We start from the raw sequence: 14,405 nt of genomic DNA on the forward strand, positions 1-14,405 counted from the left end.
AAAAAGTACTGTTAAAATAGGCACCTTTCTGCTGCCTGGGGGAGCAGGGTCAAAGATTCTTGTCTGCATCTCACTGGGCAGGGCAGAATAAACTGGAAGAATAATCAGCTCGGGAACATCAGGCCCCAGTGACTTCATTCTCTCATACAAGATCTCACAAGCGGTGTCAATCTCTTCCTGTCCAGTCAGAAACACCAGGACGTCACCTGGACAGAGACAAGAGAAGAGTGGATTTTGACGTGGACTGACGTTTGGGTCTACTGAAGACATCTGTCTTGTCTAAAATCCTACCTGGAGGTTCGGTCAGATGAATTTGCATGACTGTGATGAGACTGGCATCCAGGTAGTCTGTCTCAGGTTCTTTGGTGTAGAGAACCTCTACTGGGTAAGTTCTTCCTGGGATGGTAAAGATGGGCGCTTCGTAGAAATACTGAGAGAACTTCACGGCGTCTAATGTGGCTGATGTTACAATCAGTTTCATGTCTGTGCGTTTCTGTACAGTCTGAGAAAGACAAAAAAAAATTGTGTATCTCATCCAACTTTTTCCCTGAATGTATGAACACAAAAGCTTCTGCTCATCGTGCGTACCTTCTTGAGCAAACCAAAGAGAACATCAGTGTGGATTGTCCTCTCGTGAGCTTCATCCAACATGATAATGGCATACTGGCCCAACTCAGAGTCGATCAGACACTCTCTCAACAGCATACCGTCTGTCATGTACTTGATCACCGTCTCGGGGCTAGTACAGTCCTCAAAACGGATGGTGTAACCCACCTAGACCAAAAAATATCCATATTAGCCCTTTGGAGATTTAACTAAACAATTCCAAAATTTATACATTTTTTTGATTTTACCATCATCAAAATGTGAAGACAATACACAATGAAGCGCTTACCTCTTGTCCTAGACAGCAACCATACTCCTCAGAGACTCTCTTGGCCACTGACATGGCGGCCACACGACGGGGCTGCGTGCAGCCGATCTTTCCCCTGGTGGTGTAGCCTGCCTCGGCCAGGTACTGGGTGATCTGCGTGGTCTTACCAGACCCCGTCTCTCCAATCACAATCAGGATCTGGTTGTCATGGACAGCCTGTGACAGATCAACACAGAGAGCAAATGTTACAAACTGGCACTTGAGTTGCTCCCCCTCTTACATTTTGTCTTTGTTTAGAAAAGAGTAAAACTAACATTGGTAAAGAACCACAACCTATAAATGTTTAGGGGTGGGAATCTCAGAATCAAGCATTGAGTTGTTCTAGAGAGAATCAATTATTTTTCCCCACCCCTACAGGCAATGCAACCACCCGCACTGTGGAATCGGTACTGTATTTCTTTTTTTATTTTACCACATTTCTGTAGAGGGTTGTTCGAGATCAAACTTAAGCAGCACCAGAATAAAAAGATATATCATACAAAGTTGAAGAAATCTGGTAATTTGCATTTAGCAGATGTTTTCATTTAACACATCTCAAAGCATTCAGATACTTAAGCATCAACATCTGCTTGTTGAAGGATCATATTCTCAACAGAACCTAATCAAAATCATTTCTAAACTCCCATGTGAATCATACAAATCAGTTTGTACATCTGTTTTTAAACTGTGACAAACCTGAATGAGCTGCTCCTTCAGCTTGTAGATAGGCAGGCTCTCCCTCTGCTCTAGGATGGACATTTGGGTCTTCTTTCCATAGGAGGCCTTGTTACCTCCAAAAGCATGCTTCTTCCACTCTGGGATGTCATTAGGCATCATGCCAATGCCTCTCATGTTAGCTGCAATCTGCCTACCATCAACTGTGAAAGAGGAGTAGAAGTGTGCTTGATAAAGAAGACAAATGTTTGCTTGCAAATTAAAAATCTTTAAATGACATTAGGAGAATCTCATAAAAACAGGAAGGTATACATCAAAAAGGTAACACATCGGTGGTTAAAAGGTTTAAGAACGGGGTTGAGAGTGGCTGTGACGACGGCACAACTAAAATCTCATCGCATCAATAGCTATGTCACTGCGATAGTAGTAATGACAGGATAATGCCCACACATGTAAAGTGTCTAGAACACCTAGGGCCATGGAGGGGACACAAGAACACTGAACCATGGCAAGACTATTCCATCCGGCCAGATATGGGGCTGCAGGAAACCAGATAACCATCTCCAGTACTGGCAAGCTTGAGGGGTGCTGCCTGCCATCATTCAGCAAGTCTCATGTCTGGGATTTTAATTTTGATAAAGACATGCAAACACAAAGATTGTTTTGCAAACTGGATTATGCCAAAAGCAAAAGATAAAACTCTGAAGACACAGGTGAAGGTGATTAGTATGCAAATTTAAAGCTGGCAGTCGATTTTATTGCAGACACTGGGATTTGATTAATTGTACTTCAGCATAAGCAATGGTGACTTTGTTTAGAAATAACTTAATGCGCCTATCCAATTGATTCCTTACCATCTGGCAGCGGGTCGACCCAGTGTTTATTCAACCCCATGGGGATGGAGTCCATCTCTGCCTCTCGTGCAGCCTGTTTCAACTCTCGCCTCTCCTTAGCCAGAGCGCTCTGCATCATGGCCGCTTGAGACAGAGAGCCATCTGGATTCTATTGGCAGAGGGAAACAAAGGACCATGCTGTTTAGATATAGATCCTGTATATATATTCACAGTTACTGAAAATGTGTGCTGAACAGGTTCTCGGTCAATGAACAAAGGATCTACTAAATATTTCCGCCATCCATCCATGGATGGCTTAAATAAATCTAAATAGATACAGTGGTGCTCAAAAGTTTACATACACATGCTTAAGTTGACTAAAAAGAGGAATAAAAAAATCATGTTTTGGAATTTATTTAATACCTAAATTAAAAAATGAGGTAAAATCCAACCTTTAAGGACACCAATTTCTTTGTGAATGAATAACGTATTGTAAATAAATAAATGGTCTATTTAAAATACAGGGGTCATAAGTATACATACCCTATGTAAATTCCCATAGAGGCAGGCAGATTTTTATTATAAAGGCCAGTTATTTCTGGATTCAGGATATTATGCATCCTGATAAATCCTTGGCCTTTGAAATTAAAATGCCCCACATCTCACATACTCTTCACCGCTTAGAGATAGGCATGGGATACTTTCTATAAAATCATCTCTCAATGCAAATCAAACCAGGTATTAGTCTAAATGAAAAAAAACCATGCCTATCTCTAAGCATGGTGAAGAGTATGTGAATGTGGGGCTATTTAATTCTAAAGGCCAAGGGAACTTTATCAGGATGCATATATCCTGAATCCAGGAAATAACTGGCCTTTAAAATAAAAATCTGCCTGCCTCTATGGGAATTTAACATAGGGGTATGTATACTTATGACCCCGTATTTTAAATAAGAACATTTATTTATTTACAATCGTTATTCATTCACCAAGAAAATTGGTGTCCTTAAAGGTTGGATTTACCTCATTTTTTAATTTAGGTATTAAAATAAATTTCCAAACATATTTTTTTATTCCTCTTTTTAGTCAACTTAAGCATGTGTATGTAAACTTTTGAGCACCACTGTAGTTCAACATCCTCCTTAAATCACACAGAAACACAAAAGTACATCTAAACTAAACTGTATGTTTCAATTTAGTTCTTGTGTAATCTCCCCCGTGTGTTGAGCAAAATATGTGAGAACACACAAACCCCGTACCTTGACAATCTTGACAGGGCTCATGTCCATGCTTTGTTTGGTGTGTCCCCTCAGGAATGGGGGCTCCTCTTCAACCAGCTCAATTTCCAAATCTTCATCTGAATGGCAGAGAACAAAATCAATCAGCAAGCGGTCCACTCATCCACAAGTCATATTTCATAAAGCAAGCCATAAGACTATGAGTCTACAGTAATGCTAGCATCTTTGTGAGGCTGTACATAGCCACAGTTGTGCTTTGAGCTAAATGCTATCACTGGCATGCTAACTTGCTCATCTGCAAGTATAATGTTCCCCAGTTTACTATAGTGTGATAGCATGCCAATGGAAATGGCATTAGTTTTGCAAGTTTGTTCGTTAGAAATCATAGTGCTCAACTTCTTACCCTCTTCATCATCAACTTTAGGAAGGATCCCAGTCTCGTCGTCAAAATCAGGGAACTCTTCTTTGGACAAGACGTTGGCAGCAATCATCTAAAGACAGACATGAGCATGAGAATTGGCATGTGATTAGTCTATATAGACAACGTTTACAACGTGATTGTTCCAGTGCTGCTACAGGTTCCCCCCCGGATGTCTGCTACCTTCCGCTTTCTTTGTGTTGGCATTCTAAACTCTGGCTGATTTATAAGGGCTATGGTTAACTGCTTCTCAGGTCTCTGCAGGGTAAATCCAGACAGCTAGCTAGACTATCTGTCCAATCTTAGTTTTCTGTTGCACGACTAAAACGTACACGTTCCAAAACAAGTTCCTTTCCAAGGCTATTTTGCAGAGGCAATGGTACTCCGTCCAGCGTCGCCGAGGGTGCTTACAGTTGTTTTAAAGAAATCTCAATAAACCAGAACAAGTTTTTCTCCCATCCTGGAATGTTGTGGACTAGCCAGACCCTCCTTGGCTGCGCTGTGGAGAAAGGTCTGGCAATGCGAGACTTGCATGTGATAAAATAAACCTACAAAAAGGATTCATCTTTTTGCTCAAAGCCTCTTCTTCCACCTGAAATATGTGCAGAAATCCATACTCTATAGACCCACCTGTTTGATCTCCCACTTCTCTGGGTCAGAAATTTTGGTGAGCCTCTTACGCTCCAAGGTGTCGTCCTGCTCCAGCTCAGGGGGGTGTCCCAGGTTCAAGTTGCTCGGCCGGTCGGGGTTTCTCATGGAGATCTCATCCCCTCCGTCTGGGCCTACGTTCCTCCTCCTGTTGGGGTTCAGGTCTTCTCCTGTCTCCTGGTCCACATCCTGGCAAAGAAAGGAGGAAAAATTAGGCCATTTACGTGCTGGCAATTCAGGGGAAAACAGTCAGTCTACATTGAGAGAAAATCTGATGATGGCTGAACTTAATATTGCCAAATAAATTATCCAAATATCTCAAATGGGACATTCAGAGAAGCTTAATCATTAATTAAGTCAATTTTGTTTGACTCACTAGCTCAAACAATTACCTGCCCTAATATAAATGGAATATCAGATTAAACTAAACACACAGACACAAATATTTTAAATCATTTAATTAATAAAATACCATGGGTGCTATCAAAATCTTAATTTTCCAACCTGGGTTACACAAGGAAATCTGTAACCCCACAGATTATTCTACTTCAGACTAGCTTGACATAGATCTGTTCAATACATCGTTGTCTGTTCTCCATACCTTCATACTGAGGCTGGTCTTAGAGCCGGTAAACGAGAGAACCTTGATCTTGACTCTTTGGCCTTTGCTGACAACATCAGCCACATTGGCCACACGGCCCTCTCTACGCAGCTCGGAAATGTGGACCAAACCCTCCCATCGTTTCCTACATACAGATAAACAACAAAATGGTTAACTTTACTTGCGGAATAACAAAAATACAGCTGCTTCCTAGGGACCTATGCTCCATTTATAGTTGTATGTCATAGGACTGCATATGCAACCGGAACACAGACCTGAAGAGTTTCATTCGATTCGATTGACACACAAAAAAAAAAAAAGACTGTTTCATTAGTAACCAGTAGGCCAAGCTAAAGTTGTATTAATGGCACTTTGGTGACTCAATACTAACCTTAATCCCTCCAGCTGAACAAAGCATCCAAACTGCATAATACTGGTGACTTTGCCATTGTATATGTCCCCAACCGAAGGTTCCTCTGGTGGTGGACGGTCCACATGTTTGTCCTTCCAGCGGTCAGAGTCTTCGTCTTGGTCTTTTTTGTTGCTAGGTGAGCGCTCAGACCAGCGGGAAGATTTGTCTCTTCTTTTGCCACGATCTTTGTCTCTGTCTCCATCTCGGTGCCGATCACGGTCTCTGGAGCGAGACCTGGACCTTGAGCGATACCGTCTCTTTCTGTCCGTCTCCCGATCTCTGTCCCGATCTCTGTCCCGATCTCTGTCCCGATCTCTGTCCCGATCTCTGTCCCGATCTCTGTGCTTGTTTCTTTCTCTGCTTCGACTTCTGCTGTGGCGTCTGCTCTTTTCTGACCTGTAAAAATGAGTGGGAAAGGACAATAAAGTAAACATCACAAGCGAGCATTCACATTGTGTAAAAAACAAAGTTTGATTCACACAATAAACTTAATAGTGCATATTTGTTGTGGTATTTTTGTTTCCTATATTTAACAAAGCAAACATCACTAACATCCATTTCAAGATGGGAACTAAAAATGTGTCATCTTACCTGCTCTTGCTGCTTTTGGAGTCTGTCCCACTGACACTGGGCATAAACATCTCCAGCTCTTTCATCGCATCAGCTGCTACCTTCACATCATCTTCATCTAGTAGCTTCTGAGAAAGTCAATTGAACAAAACAGTAAGAAGCACAGTACCATTCAACTTTCACGGGTTAACATCTTCGTTTAGTTTTCCTATCAAATACGTTTTTGGAAAACTGCATCATGATATAGGCATGTTGGTCGTCACAGGTAGACAACACCCTTTTCTAACTTTGAGAATACACATACACCGTTCAAAATTAAAAACATGTCAAAGGCAGTACACATTAGGTGCATCTCATGTCTCTTATTTGATGGCTCCTCACTCCTCTGCTGAGCCGGAAGTTGTTCAGCTCCTCCTTCGTGAAGGCTGTCTCAAAGCTCTTATTTCTGCCTCGGGAAGAGATCACCGAGAAGTTATAAGCGAGGATACACGAGAGCAGCCTTCCCGGAAGCCATGCAGCTGAAAGGGTTGCTAACTCCACAAATTCATGTGACAACGTTTCATCGCTCTAAAACCCATTCCCTAGTTAACTCTCTCCTCCCATGATTTCTTTGCATCGCTACCCTGTGGAACTAACTAGGACTAAGTGGAGGAGCCGGGGATGCAATTTAACAGAACTGAGATGTACCTCCTGTCTCTTTTTATGTTTAATTTTGTGCTTCAAGTGTGATTTTACAAAATCCAACAAAAACAATCAGTCAACATGTCAGATTCTATTTTTGCATAAACGGTTACAAGTCAAACAAATACCCCCTACAAATGTGTTGTGTTGTGTACGACATACCCTTGGCACTGGATCATTTGCTCTACACAGTGCAGGAAACAGCTCCTTCAGCCTATCCTTTTCTGTCTTCGGCTTGACCAAAGCCTCAGAAGCTGATAAAGGACATGTACAAATTAATTGTAGTTTTGATTAGTTCCAACATACGTACAAAGTACAAAAGTGCGGTATTTGGGGGAAATGTTCTCAAGTATATGCTTTTTTTTTTTTTTTTTTTTTTTAGCTCAGAGTAGAGTTCAATCAAAGCAGGAGCCAACCCTATTTTCAATAGTTAAACATTGTTACAAATTAAACTAAAATATTAACGTTACTTTGGCAGCTCAACGGTTAGCTACATTAACATACCTTTACTCGTAGATGACTTGGATGGAGGTCGCATAGTCTGAATGAGCCTGAGCAAATTACCAACGAGAGAATCCTGAGATAAACAACATACAGAAGACAAAACCGTTAGTTACCAAGTAACAGCGTTACAGTTAGCTAGCTAACGTCTATTTTCTTAATATAGCATTTCGCATGTCTTACTGTGAATTCGGCTCCATTTTGAAGCAAAAGAGCTTTGAATCCATCAAAGGTCGGCTCTTTTTCAGCAAGGTCGATGACAAATTCAGCTGCAACAATGAACAAATCAACGTTACAAATGAGCAGTACATTTGCAGCTAATTCCTGTATTAGCTTAACTAGCTGACTAACGTTGAAACGATGCGAAGCGTAGATTCTTGCAATATTGAGCTCTTACTTCAAGCCTACACATTTTCGCGTTAATTAGGTTGAGTTGTGCATGGCAACAGTCCGGAAAATAAACATGGCAGTTTACAGATAACACTGTGGCTAGCTAGCTAGCTAACAACAGCTAGTTAGCTAGCTAGCTAGTTGGGCTATTTCGATAGCCCAACTAGGCAGTTCACGGCCACAAAATACGCACCTAAATCTTTGTCACTTATTCCCAGATGGTTATCAAGTTCCGTGCAGACCTTGGACACCAAGGACAAATATTCAAGCTGCGATAGCTCGTCAACTCCACCGTCTGCCATTCTCCACGAGTCTTGTTTCGTTCAGAGAAGATAGACAACAGCAGACATGTTGGATGTGTGGGCAACTTCGCCACTTCCGTATTTTACGTCAAGTACGTAGCATGGATGTATTACGTAAGGGTGGCCAGTCTTGCCTCTACTTGCCGCACGATGGCACCAAAATCCCTCACAAAGAATGTAAAAGACAGTAGAGCCGGCACACATATACTTCGAGGCTTATGCCCAGACGCAGAGGTCAAGGGTTCGACCCTGACCTGTGACGATTTCCTGCATGTCTTTCTTGCCTTTCTCACCTAACTTTCCTGACCATTAAAGGTGGAAAAAACCCAAAAATAATCTTTAAGAAAAAAAGAATGTAAAATACTAGGGATCTCAACGATCAATTTGTCATTTGGGTTTTGACATTAGACTATAATCATCTGTATTTTATCAAAGTGATCCATCAAATCAAATGCATCTCTGAGGTATAACCTAACAATTTAACCCAAAGTGAAAGGTATAACCTGTATAACCAATCGTATTTTAGACAATTTTCTGCTTCTTACTTTGTAGTCTTGTTTAGCCAGACTCCCCCTACTGCACATAGCATTTGGTGATGGGAAAAAAACGGGCTCTGGTTTATTGGCATTTCTTTAAACCAATCACAATCGCCTTGGGCCTTGCTAAGCACCAGAGAAACGCCGCTGCAAAACAGGCTCGGAATGAACATGTTTTGGTGGAACACGTGTACGTCTAAAAGTTGTTTTTGTCACGCAACAGAAAACTCAGATTGGACGGATAGTCTAGCTAGCTGTCTGGGTTCATCATAGTCCTCATAAATTGTCCAGACTTTAAAATGCCAACACACAGGAAGCCCAAGGCAACGGATATCCGGCCTAAATGAGTGAAATCAGGCGGATTTTCCGGCGGCAATGGAGCAATCCTATGCATAAAACAAGGTCCATATAAAAAAAGTTTTTTTGTCCAGCCAGACTGGCGTGCACACAATCCTGATCTCAACCTCATCCAACAGCTTTGGGATTAATTGTACCCCAATAGTTCCCAACCTCCCTAAACTCTGCAACCAGGCCCCAAATTCTTTGCAAAAGCGTGAAAGAATGTATAAATGCCCACGGTTTGGGAATTAAATGTTCAACATTGCATCTGGGTGTAATTTTTAGTAGGCTTAGTCCATGTTTACTTTGGGCCATGTAGAGTATCCAAAATCCTTACCTATTAGGAGATATAAACTATGCTGTACACAGTTAACAGCAATAAACCATACCATGCAATCTTGAACCCTTACCTGAGGCTTCCACTATGATTTTATCTTTTTAACTTGGCCAGTACCCAAAGTGGCACTGCAAAGTATTATGATCCATGGTTTTGTACTCACTAACAGGTTTTTGACTTATGGAGACTTAGAAGTTTTACTGGGGGAGAAATGTGGATCAGTAAATCAGTAATGCATTTTGTATGACTTTGTATGAGCTGTTTGTATGAGGGTTATCATAATGTATTGCATTCGGTGAATGGTGTTTATGCAAGGAGTGCATGCTGGTATGCCGGTCATGGGAGACGTCCCTAGCTCGTCCTGGATCACACTTCATATACTGTAGATCCTACCACACCCTAAACTCCTTGATCTAATCTTCCAGACCCTTCGACACACACCTCTGTTTAAATATTTCCCTCTGTCTGTGTCTAGTTGGCACTCTCCTTTCACAACGTCAAGCCCTAATCTCCTTTTTTTTTTCTTTTCTTTTTTTTTAATCTACAGTACATTACAGTTATAAACATGCCACTTATTTGCTGCAACAGACTACTGCCTAATTCCTCATCTAGAAACCTTTCATAAATTCTTGCATGACTTCATGCTCACAAAACCTCAGATATTTATCATTTTAAGAGATGCCATCTGCATGTGTCTTGCTACAGTATGTTGAACTTGATAAGCACTGAACTTCTGTAATCTTTGGTAATTCATTTTACTATACTTTTCATTTCTCACATTCCCACGCCTACTGTAAAAGCATATTTTTACATGTTTATGTCTTCCTATGTAGACTTAGACAGTAATGCATTCTCTCAGAGAAGCTTCCATCCCAGGAGGTCCCTTTCCTCAGAAGTCCCCCATGATGTAAATGTGTGCTGTATTTATATAGCGCTTTTCCAGTCTTAACAACTGCTCAAAGCGCTTTTACATTCACCATTCACACACATTCATACACTGTGGCCGGGGCTGCCGTACAAGGTGCCACCTGCTCATCAGATAAACATTCATACACACATTCACACTCCGATGCGCAGCACCGGGGACAACTCGGGGTTCAGTGTCTTGCCCAAGGACACGTCGACAATGACTGCAGGGGCAGGGATCGAACCACCAACCTTCCGATTGACAAGCAACCGCTCTACCACTGAGCCACAGCCGCCCCTTGATGATCTTTTCCAAGTCAATGCAGTTTTCATTTTCCAAGTATTTTCTTCCCCTTGTACAAAAAACAAAAAACAAAATCTGGAATTTATTTAGCTGTTTGGGTTCAGTTAACTAGTAAAGAAAAATACATTTATACTGTAAATCATTAACTCCAGTGTTCATAAACACAAGTTTGTTTGCAGTCATGGTGATAATATGTCAATCACAAGATATCCATGCCCTAAAGCATCCCGCGCTTTATCGTCTGTTTTTCTCTAAATGTGACCATAATTTACTAAATGAACACTGAGGTATTAAATCAAGTGAGAAATAGGGTCATTTTCTCATAGAATTTTATACAATAAAGACTTTAATGTGCAACCAATGTGAAACCTGCTGGACATTAGAAAGAATGCAGGGCTAAGGCCATTCCTCGTTGGATTCACTTTTCAAGCCCGAGAGGGTCTGTCTAGTTCATATAACATTCTGGGATGGGAGAATAATTGGCATTATTGGTTTATTGGCATTTATTTAAAAGCTCTTTCAAAAGTTAGTGGTGCAACAGAAAACTATTTTTGACAGAAAGTCTAGCTAGTTGTCTTGATTTACCCAGCAGACATCTGGGGAGCAGTAAAACAACAGTCCTCATATATCGACAGGAGTTTAGAATGCCCACACAAAGAAAGGGGGAGGTGACGGACATCCTGCCAAAAATGAGAGACATCTGGCGGAATTTCCACTGGGCACCGGAACAATCCCGGAAATGAAACATTGTTGATATAGACTACTGCTTGGGTGAGGTCAGGGCTCTGTGCAGGTCAGTCAACGTCTTCCACACCAAACTAGAAACAATACATGCGTCTAGTGTTGCAGTGGTGAGATCAACGAGTGAAATCCAACACTCAACTATGATTCAAAACCTCAGGTACCTACAGCGGGACCCTTGCTAAGACTATAAATCCAGTTTTAGACGTGCTAGTAAAGTATTTTTGAACATTGGAGAGAACCAGGTTAAGTGTTTTTAATCTTTATGGAAAGCTAAGCCAATCCCTGGCATTTTGCAAAATGTTGAAGTCATTTATTTTTCTCTTATTGCTTCCATTGAAATTAAGAGGCCCGGTCCAAACCACAAACAGCCCCAGAGCAAAAGTGAACAGGAGTGTCCACATACCTTTGGCCAAATAGTGTTATGAAAATAGACAAATTGTCCAGTTAAAATAACATTAGGCAATCAGCGCCAAAAGAAACATGATGGTTAAACAGGTGGCACCATGCTGCTTCATTAGATCCGATTCATACAGAATTTATTTTCTCTCTCTGTCTCATGATGCTACAGATCCAGCTCATGTTTATGAAAAATGTCCCTCAAACACCGCCCTCTTCTTTCCTTTTGCCTCCCCTGTGTGGTGTAGGCTTCCAGGATCATGTATACATTTACTCTGACGGGGCTGTTTAAGGGCAGTCGTCTCACTGTGCTGTCCTCATCTGACCTGATTTGAGAGAAAGGAGGGAAATGTATGGGCAACAGGAAGGGGAGGGGAGTACACTCACACTTACATAAGAGGCCTCTAATGCATACAGAGTACATACTACATGTGCATGGCTGTCCTTGATGCTCTATGGTGAGCGCTGATGAAAACAAAAGATGGAGAGACTGGGAGGATTAGACAGACTGAGAAATAGAGATGAGAAGAGGAAAAAGAAAGCTACTGTTGGAGCCGATCCATGTAAGATTCTTTAGAAGGAGAGAGTGTGTACAAGAGAGTGAAAGAGACGGAGTGGGGAGACAGAGGGAGAGGTATTAGTAGGCCATCCTGTCTCCCTTGGGCCCCCAGTACTTGGATTTGCATTCTTCTGCTCCACTGTCCTGGTAAACACACATCTTCATGTCTACGTGAAGTTCTTTTTACTTTGCAAAAAATATAGTACAAACAGAGATGAAAATATAGCTGTTGGCATGGACCATGTTCAGTACTCCATGTACTCTGTGAAGCTGTGGTTGTGTGCATGTGTGTTGCTGAGCACGTGCGGAAGAAAAAAACAGGGTCGGAAAAAAAGGGTGTCTACAAACAGTAGAGATTCAAGCATATACTGAAATTGACAGCACAGCTGGCTGCAATGTTCTCCTGCTGCTGAGTGGAAAATTCCTGCCATGACGGCGCATGAAGTGTGTGCATGTGAGAAGGAGTGTGCGCATGACATACACATGAAAAAGAGAGGGAGGAAAGGAGGAGGGCGATCGGAGGAGGCTGGGCTATCGTCCAAACAGCAAGCGTGGGATTGGTTGGCGAAAAAGCTGCCTTTGTGAGATCACAGCCCCCACAACAGCTTCCACCCACATGGCGGACTTTGTGTGAGATCCACCCTGCTGCCCACACCAACTTAATAAAAACAAACATCTGTTCTTAAGGAAGTTCAACACACTTCTCTAAGATATAATGAGTCAGAGTAGACCTTTCTGTACCATTATATAGCGTACAGTAGTGCAGCATGACTCACAGTTGTCCTTCATACACATGCTGTTTAAACTAAGTAGACATTGGCAGAAAAGTTGTATTCAAAACAAATACCTAAAAGCTACCTATCTAGTAACTCTGTGTCATTTAAAGGAGAATTCTGGTCAATTTCAAAATGTAGGTCTGTTGTTTGTAAATGTGGAGTGCTGTCAGTAGAGAGAAAAATGAAACCAATTGGTGTGGCCTACACCGTGTTATCCTCCTGCTAGCGTTAGCACCCAACAGGCTTAAACAGGGCAAGTTTTAAACGGGTTTTTAGCCTCTAAACATGTTCAAAATGTCATTAAAAGTAACTACCCATGTGCAGTGATTCCTTCCGAGTGAACACAGTGAATTTGACTGCAGTAGATGTGACAAAAATGCATGAAAGTTGTGCTAATTCAGCTCTGTTTAGTTCCTGTGTTGATACTGCAAGGAGTGCTTCGGGACCGTCTACAAACTACAACACGGAAAAGAGATACAAACAAATTCAAAAAAATAAGCAGATGTTTGTTTAAATTTTTTTTAAATAGGTGCTTTAGTACAACTAGCAGGAGCCAAGTTATAACTTATTTAATCACCTTATTTAATCATTAAATTGATAGCCTACATATTTCTGTTTTATCTCTTTTCTGTGTTGTAGTTTGTAGATGGTCCCTAAGCACCGGAAATAATCTGAGGACATGTTACGCTGTTCATATGCACAAAAAACAGCGTGATGCATTGTTATATACTGGCATTGCTAACAATGGCTAACCTGGCTAGAGCTAATGAAAACAATGAAAATCCGACTTGTAAATGGAACGCATTAAACTCGGGTGTAACGTCATTCTCAGCTTCGGCTTCCAATTTCCGAGGCAAATGGAACGCGCTCAAAGATCTTGGTTTTCTTTGGCAGCACCTATGGCGAAAAGCAATAATTCCAGGTGTGTTTTTCAATCTCCCACTTATTTTTGCAGTTTCATAATCTGTCGGCATTGCTCTTTGCTGTAGTAACTATTTACCTGCAATTCTGCAGAGGCCGGAAAAACCAGAAAGGTACTTCACACACAACTGATTTGTCACAGTGGTGCCACCTACTCTCTCTGGCAGACCAACCACTGCTGAGTGACGGAAAACGTGCACATTTTCCCAGGAATGTCGCAGCAGACACCCAGTTCATAATACTACAAATGCAGGGCTCCATCCCCATTGTGTTACCTCCTTCTGCGAAAGATAGATACTCAACAGACATGTATGTAATGGAAAATTATATATATACACAGTATATACATATATATATTCTTTATTATTCTAAAGATTTACGTAAAATGGAACGTGTCAGAAGAATA

The 14,405-nt window shown here is 41.4% G+C and overlaps 1 protein-coding gene and 1 long non-coding RNA gene across 4 annotated transcripts in view; both read right to left on the reverse strand.

Annotated features, from left to right (window-relative positions):
* Nucleotides 1-8,337, reverse strand: part of dhx8 (DEAH (Asp-Glu-Ala-His) box polypeptide 8) — a 12,116-nt gene extending 3,779 nt beyond the window's left edge. Inside the window, exons 1-17 of one of the 3 annotated variants that reach the window (XM_032501495.1) lie at nucleotides 8,073-8,337; nucleotides 7,673-7,758; nucleotides 7,493-7,565; nucleotides 7,151-7,242; nucleotides 6,329-6,435; nucleotides 6,084-6,133; nucleotides 5,717-6,035; nucleotides 5,326-5,470; nucleotides 4,707-4,913; nucleotides 4,062-4,149; nucleotides 3,680-3,777; nucleotides 2,443-2,590; nucleotides 1,610-1,791; nucleotides 896-1,090; nucleotides 589-774; nucleotides 292-502; nucleotides 25-206 (exon numbers count right to left, since the gene is read on the reverse strand). In XM_032501495.1, coding sequence (XP_032357386.1) covers nucleotides 25-206; nucleotides 292-502; nucleotides 589-774; nucleotides 896-1,090; nucleotides 1,610-1,791; nucleotides 2,443-2,590; nucleotides 3,680-3,777; nucleotides 4,062-4,149; nucleotides 4,707-4,913; nucleotides 5,326-5,470; nucleotides 5,717-6,035; nucleotides 6,084-6,133; nucleotides 6,329-6,435; nucleotides 7,151-7,242; nucleotides 7,493-7,565; nucleotides 7,673-7,758; nucleotides 8,073-8,181 — 2,478 coding nt within the window. In that variant the 5' untranslated portion in view covers nucleotides 8,182-8,337. Of the gene's footprint in view, nucleotides 1-24; nucleotides 207-291; nucleotides 503-588; nucleotides 775-895; nucleotides 1,091-1,609; nucleotides 1,792-2,442; nucleotides 2,591-3,679; nucleotides 3,778-4,061; nucleotides 4,150-4,706; nucleotides 4,914-5,325; nucleotides 5,471-5,716; nucleotides 6,134-6,328; nucleotides 6,436-7,150; nucleotides 7,243-7,492; nucleotides 7,566-7,672; nucleotides 7,759-8,072 lie in introns of all 3 variants that reach the window. The other 2 variants (XM_032501494.1, XM_032501493.1) reach the window with 2 other exon arrangements.
* Nucleotides 8,338-9,853: 1,516 nt separating this feature from the next.
* LOC116670870 (uncharacterized) lies at nucleotides 9,854-13,948 on the reverse strand. The gene is made up of 3 exons (XR_004327145.1): nucleotides 13,758-13,948; nucleotides 13,094-13,098; nucleotides 9,854-9,864 (listed from the first exon to the last, which is right to left on the reverse strand). It is a non-coding gene; the product is annotated as an uncharacterized LOC116670870 (long non-coding RNA).
* Nucleotides 13,949-14,405: the final 457 nt, after the last annotated feature.

This window comes from Etheostoma spectabile, chromosome 21 (assembly GCF_008692095.1).
Source record: "Etheostoma spectabile isolate EspeVRDwgs_2016 chromosome 21, UIUC_Espe_1.0, whole genome shotgun sequence".
NCBI classification, from domain to species: Eukaryota; Metazoa; Chordata; class Actinopteri; order Perciformes; family Percidae; genus Etheostoma; species Etheostoma spectabile.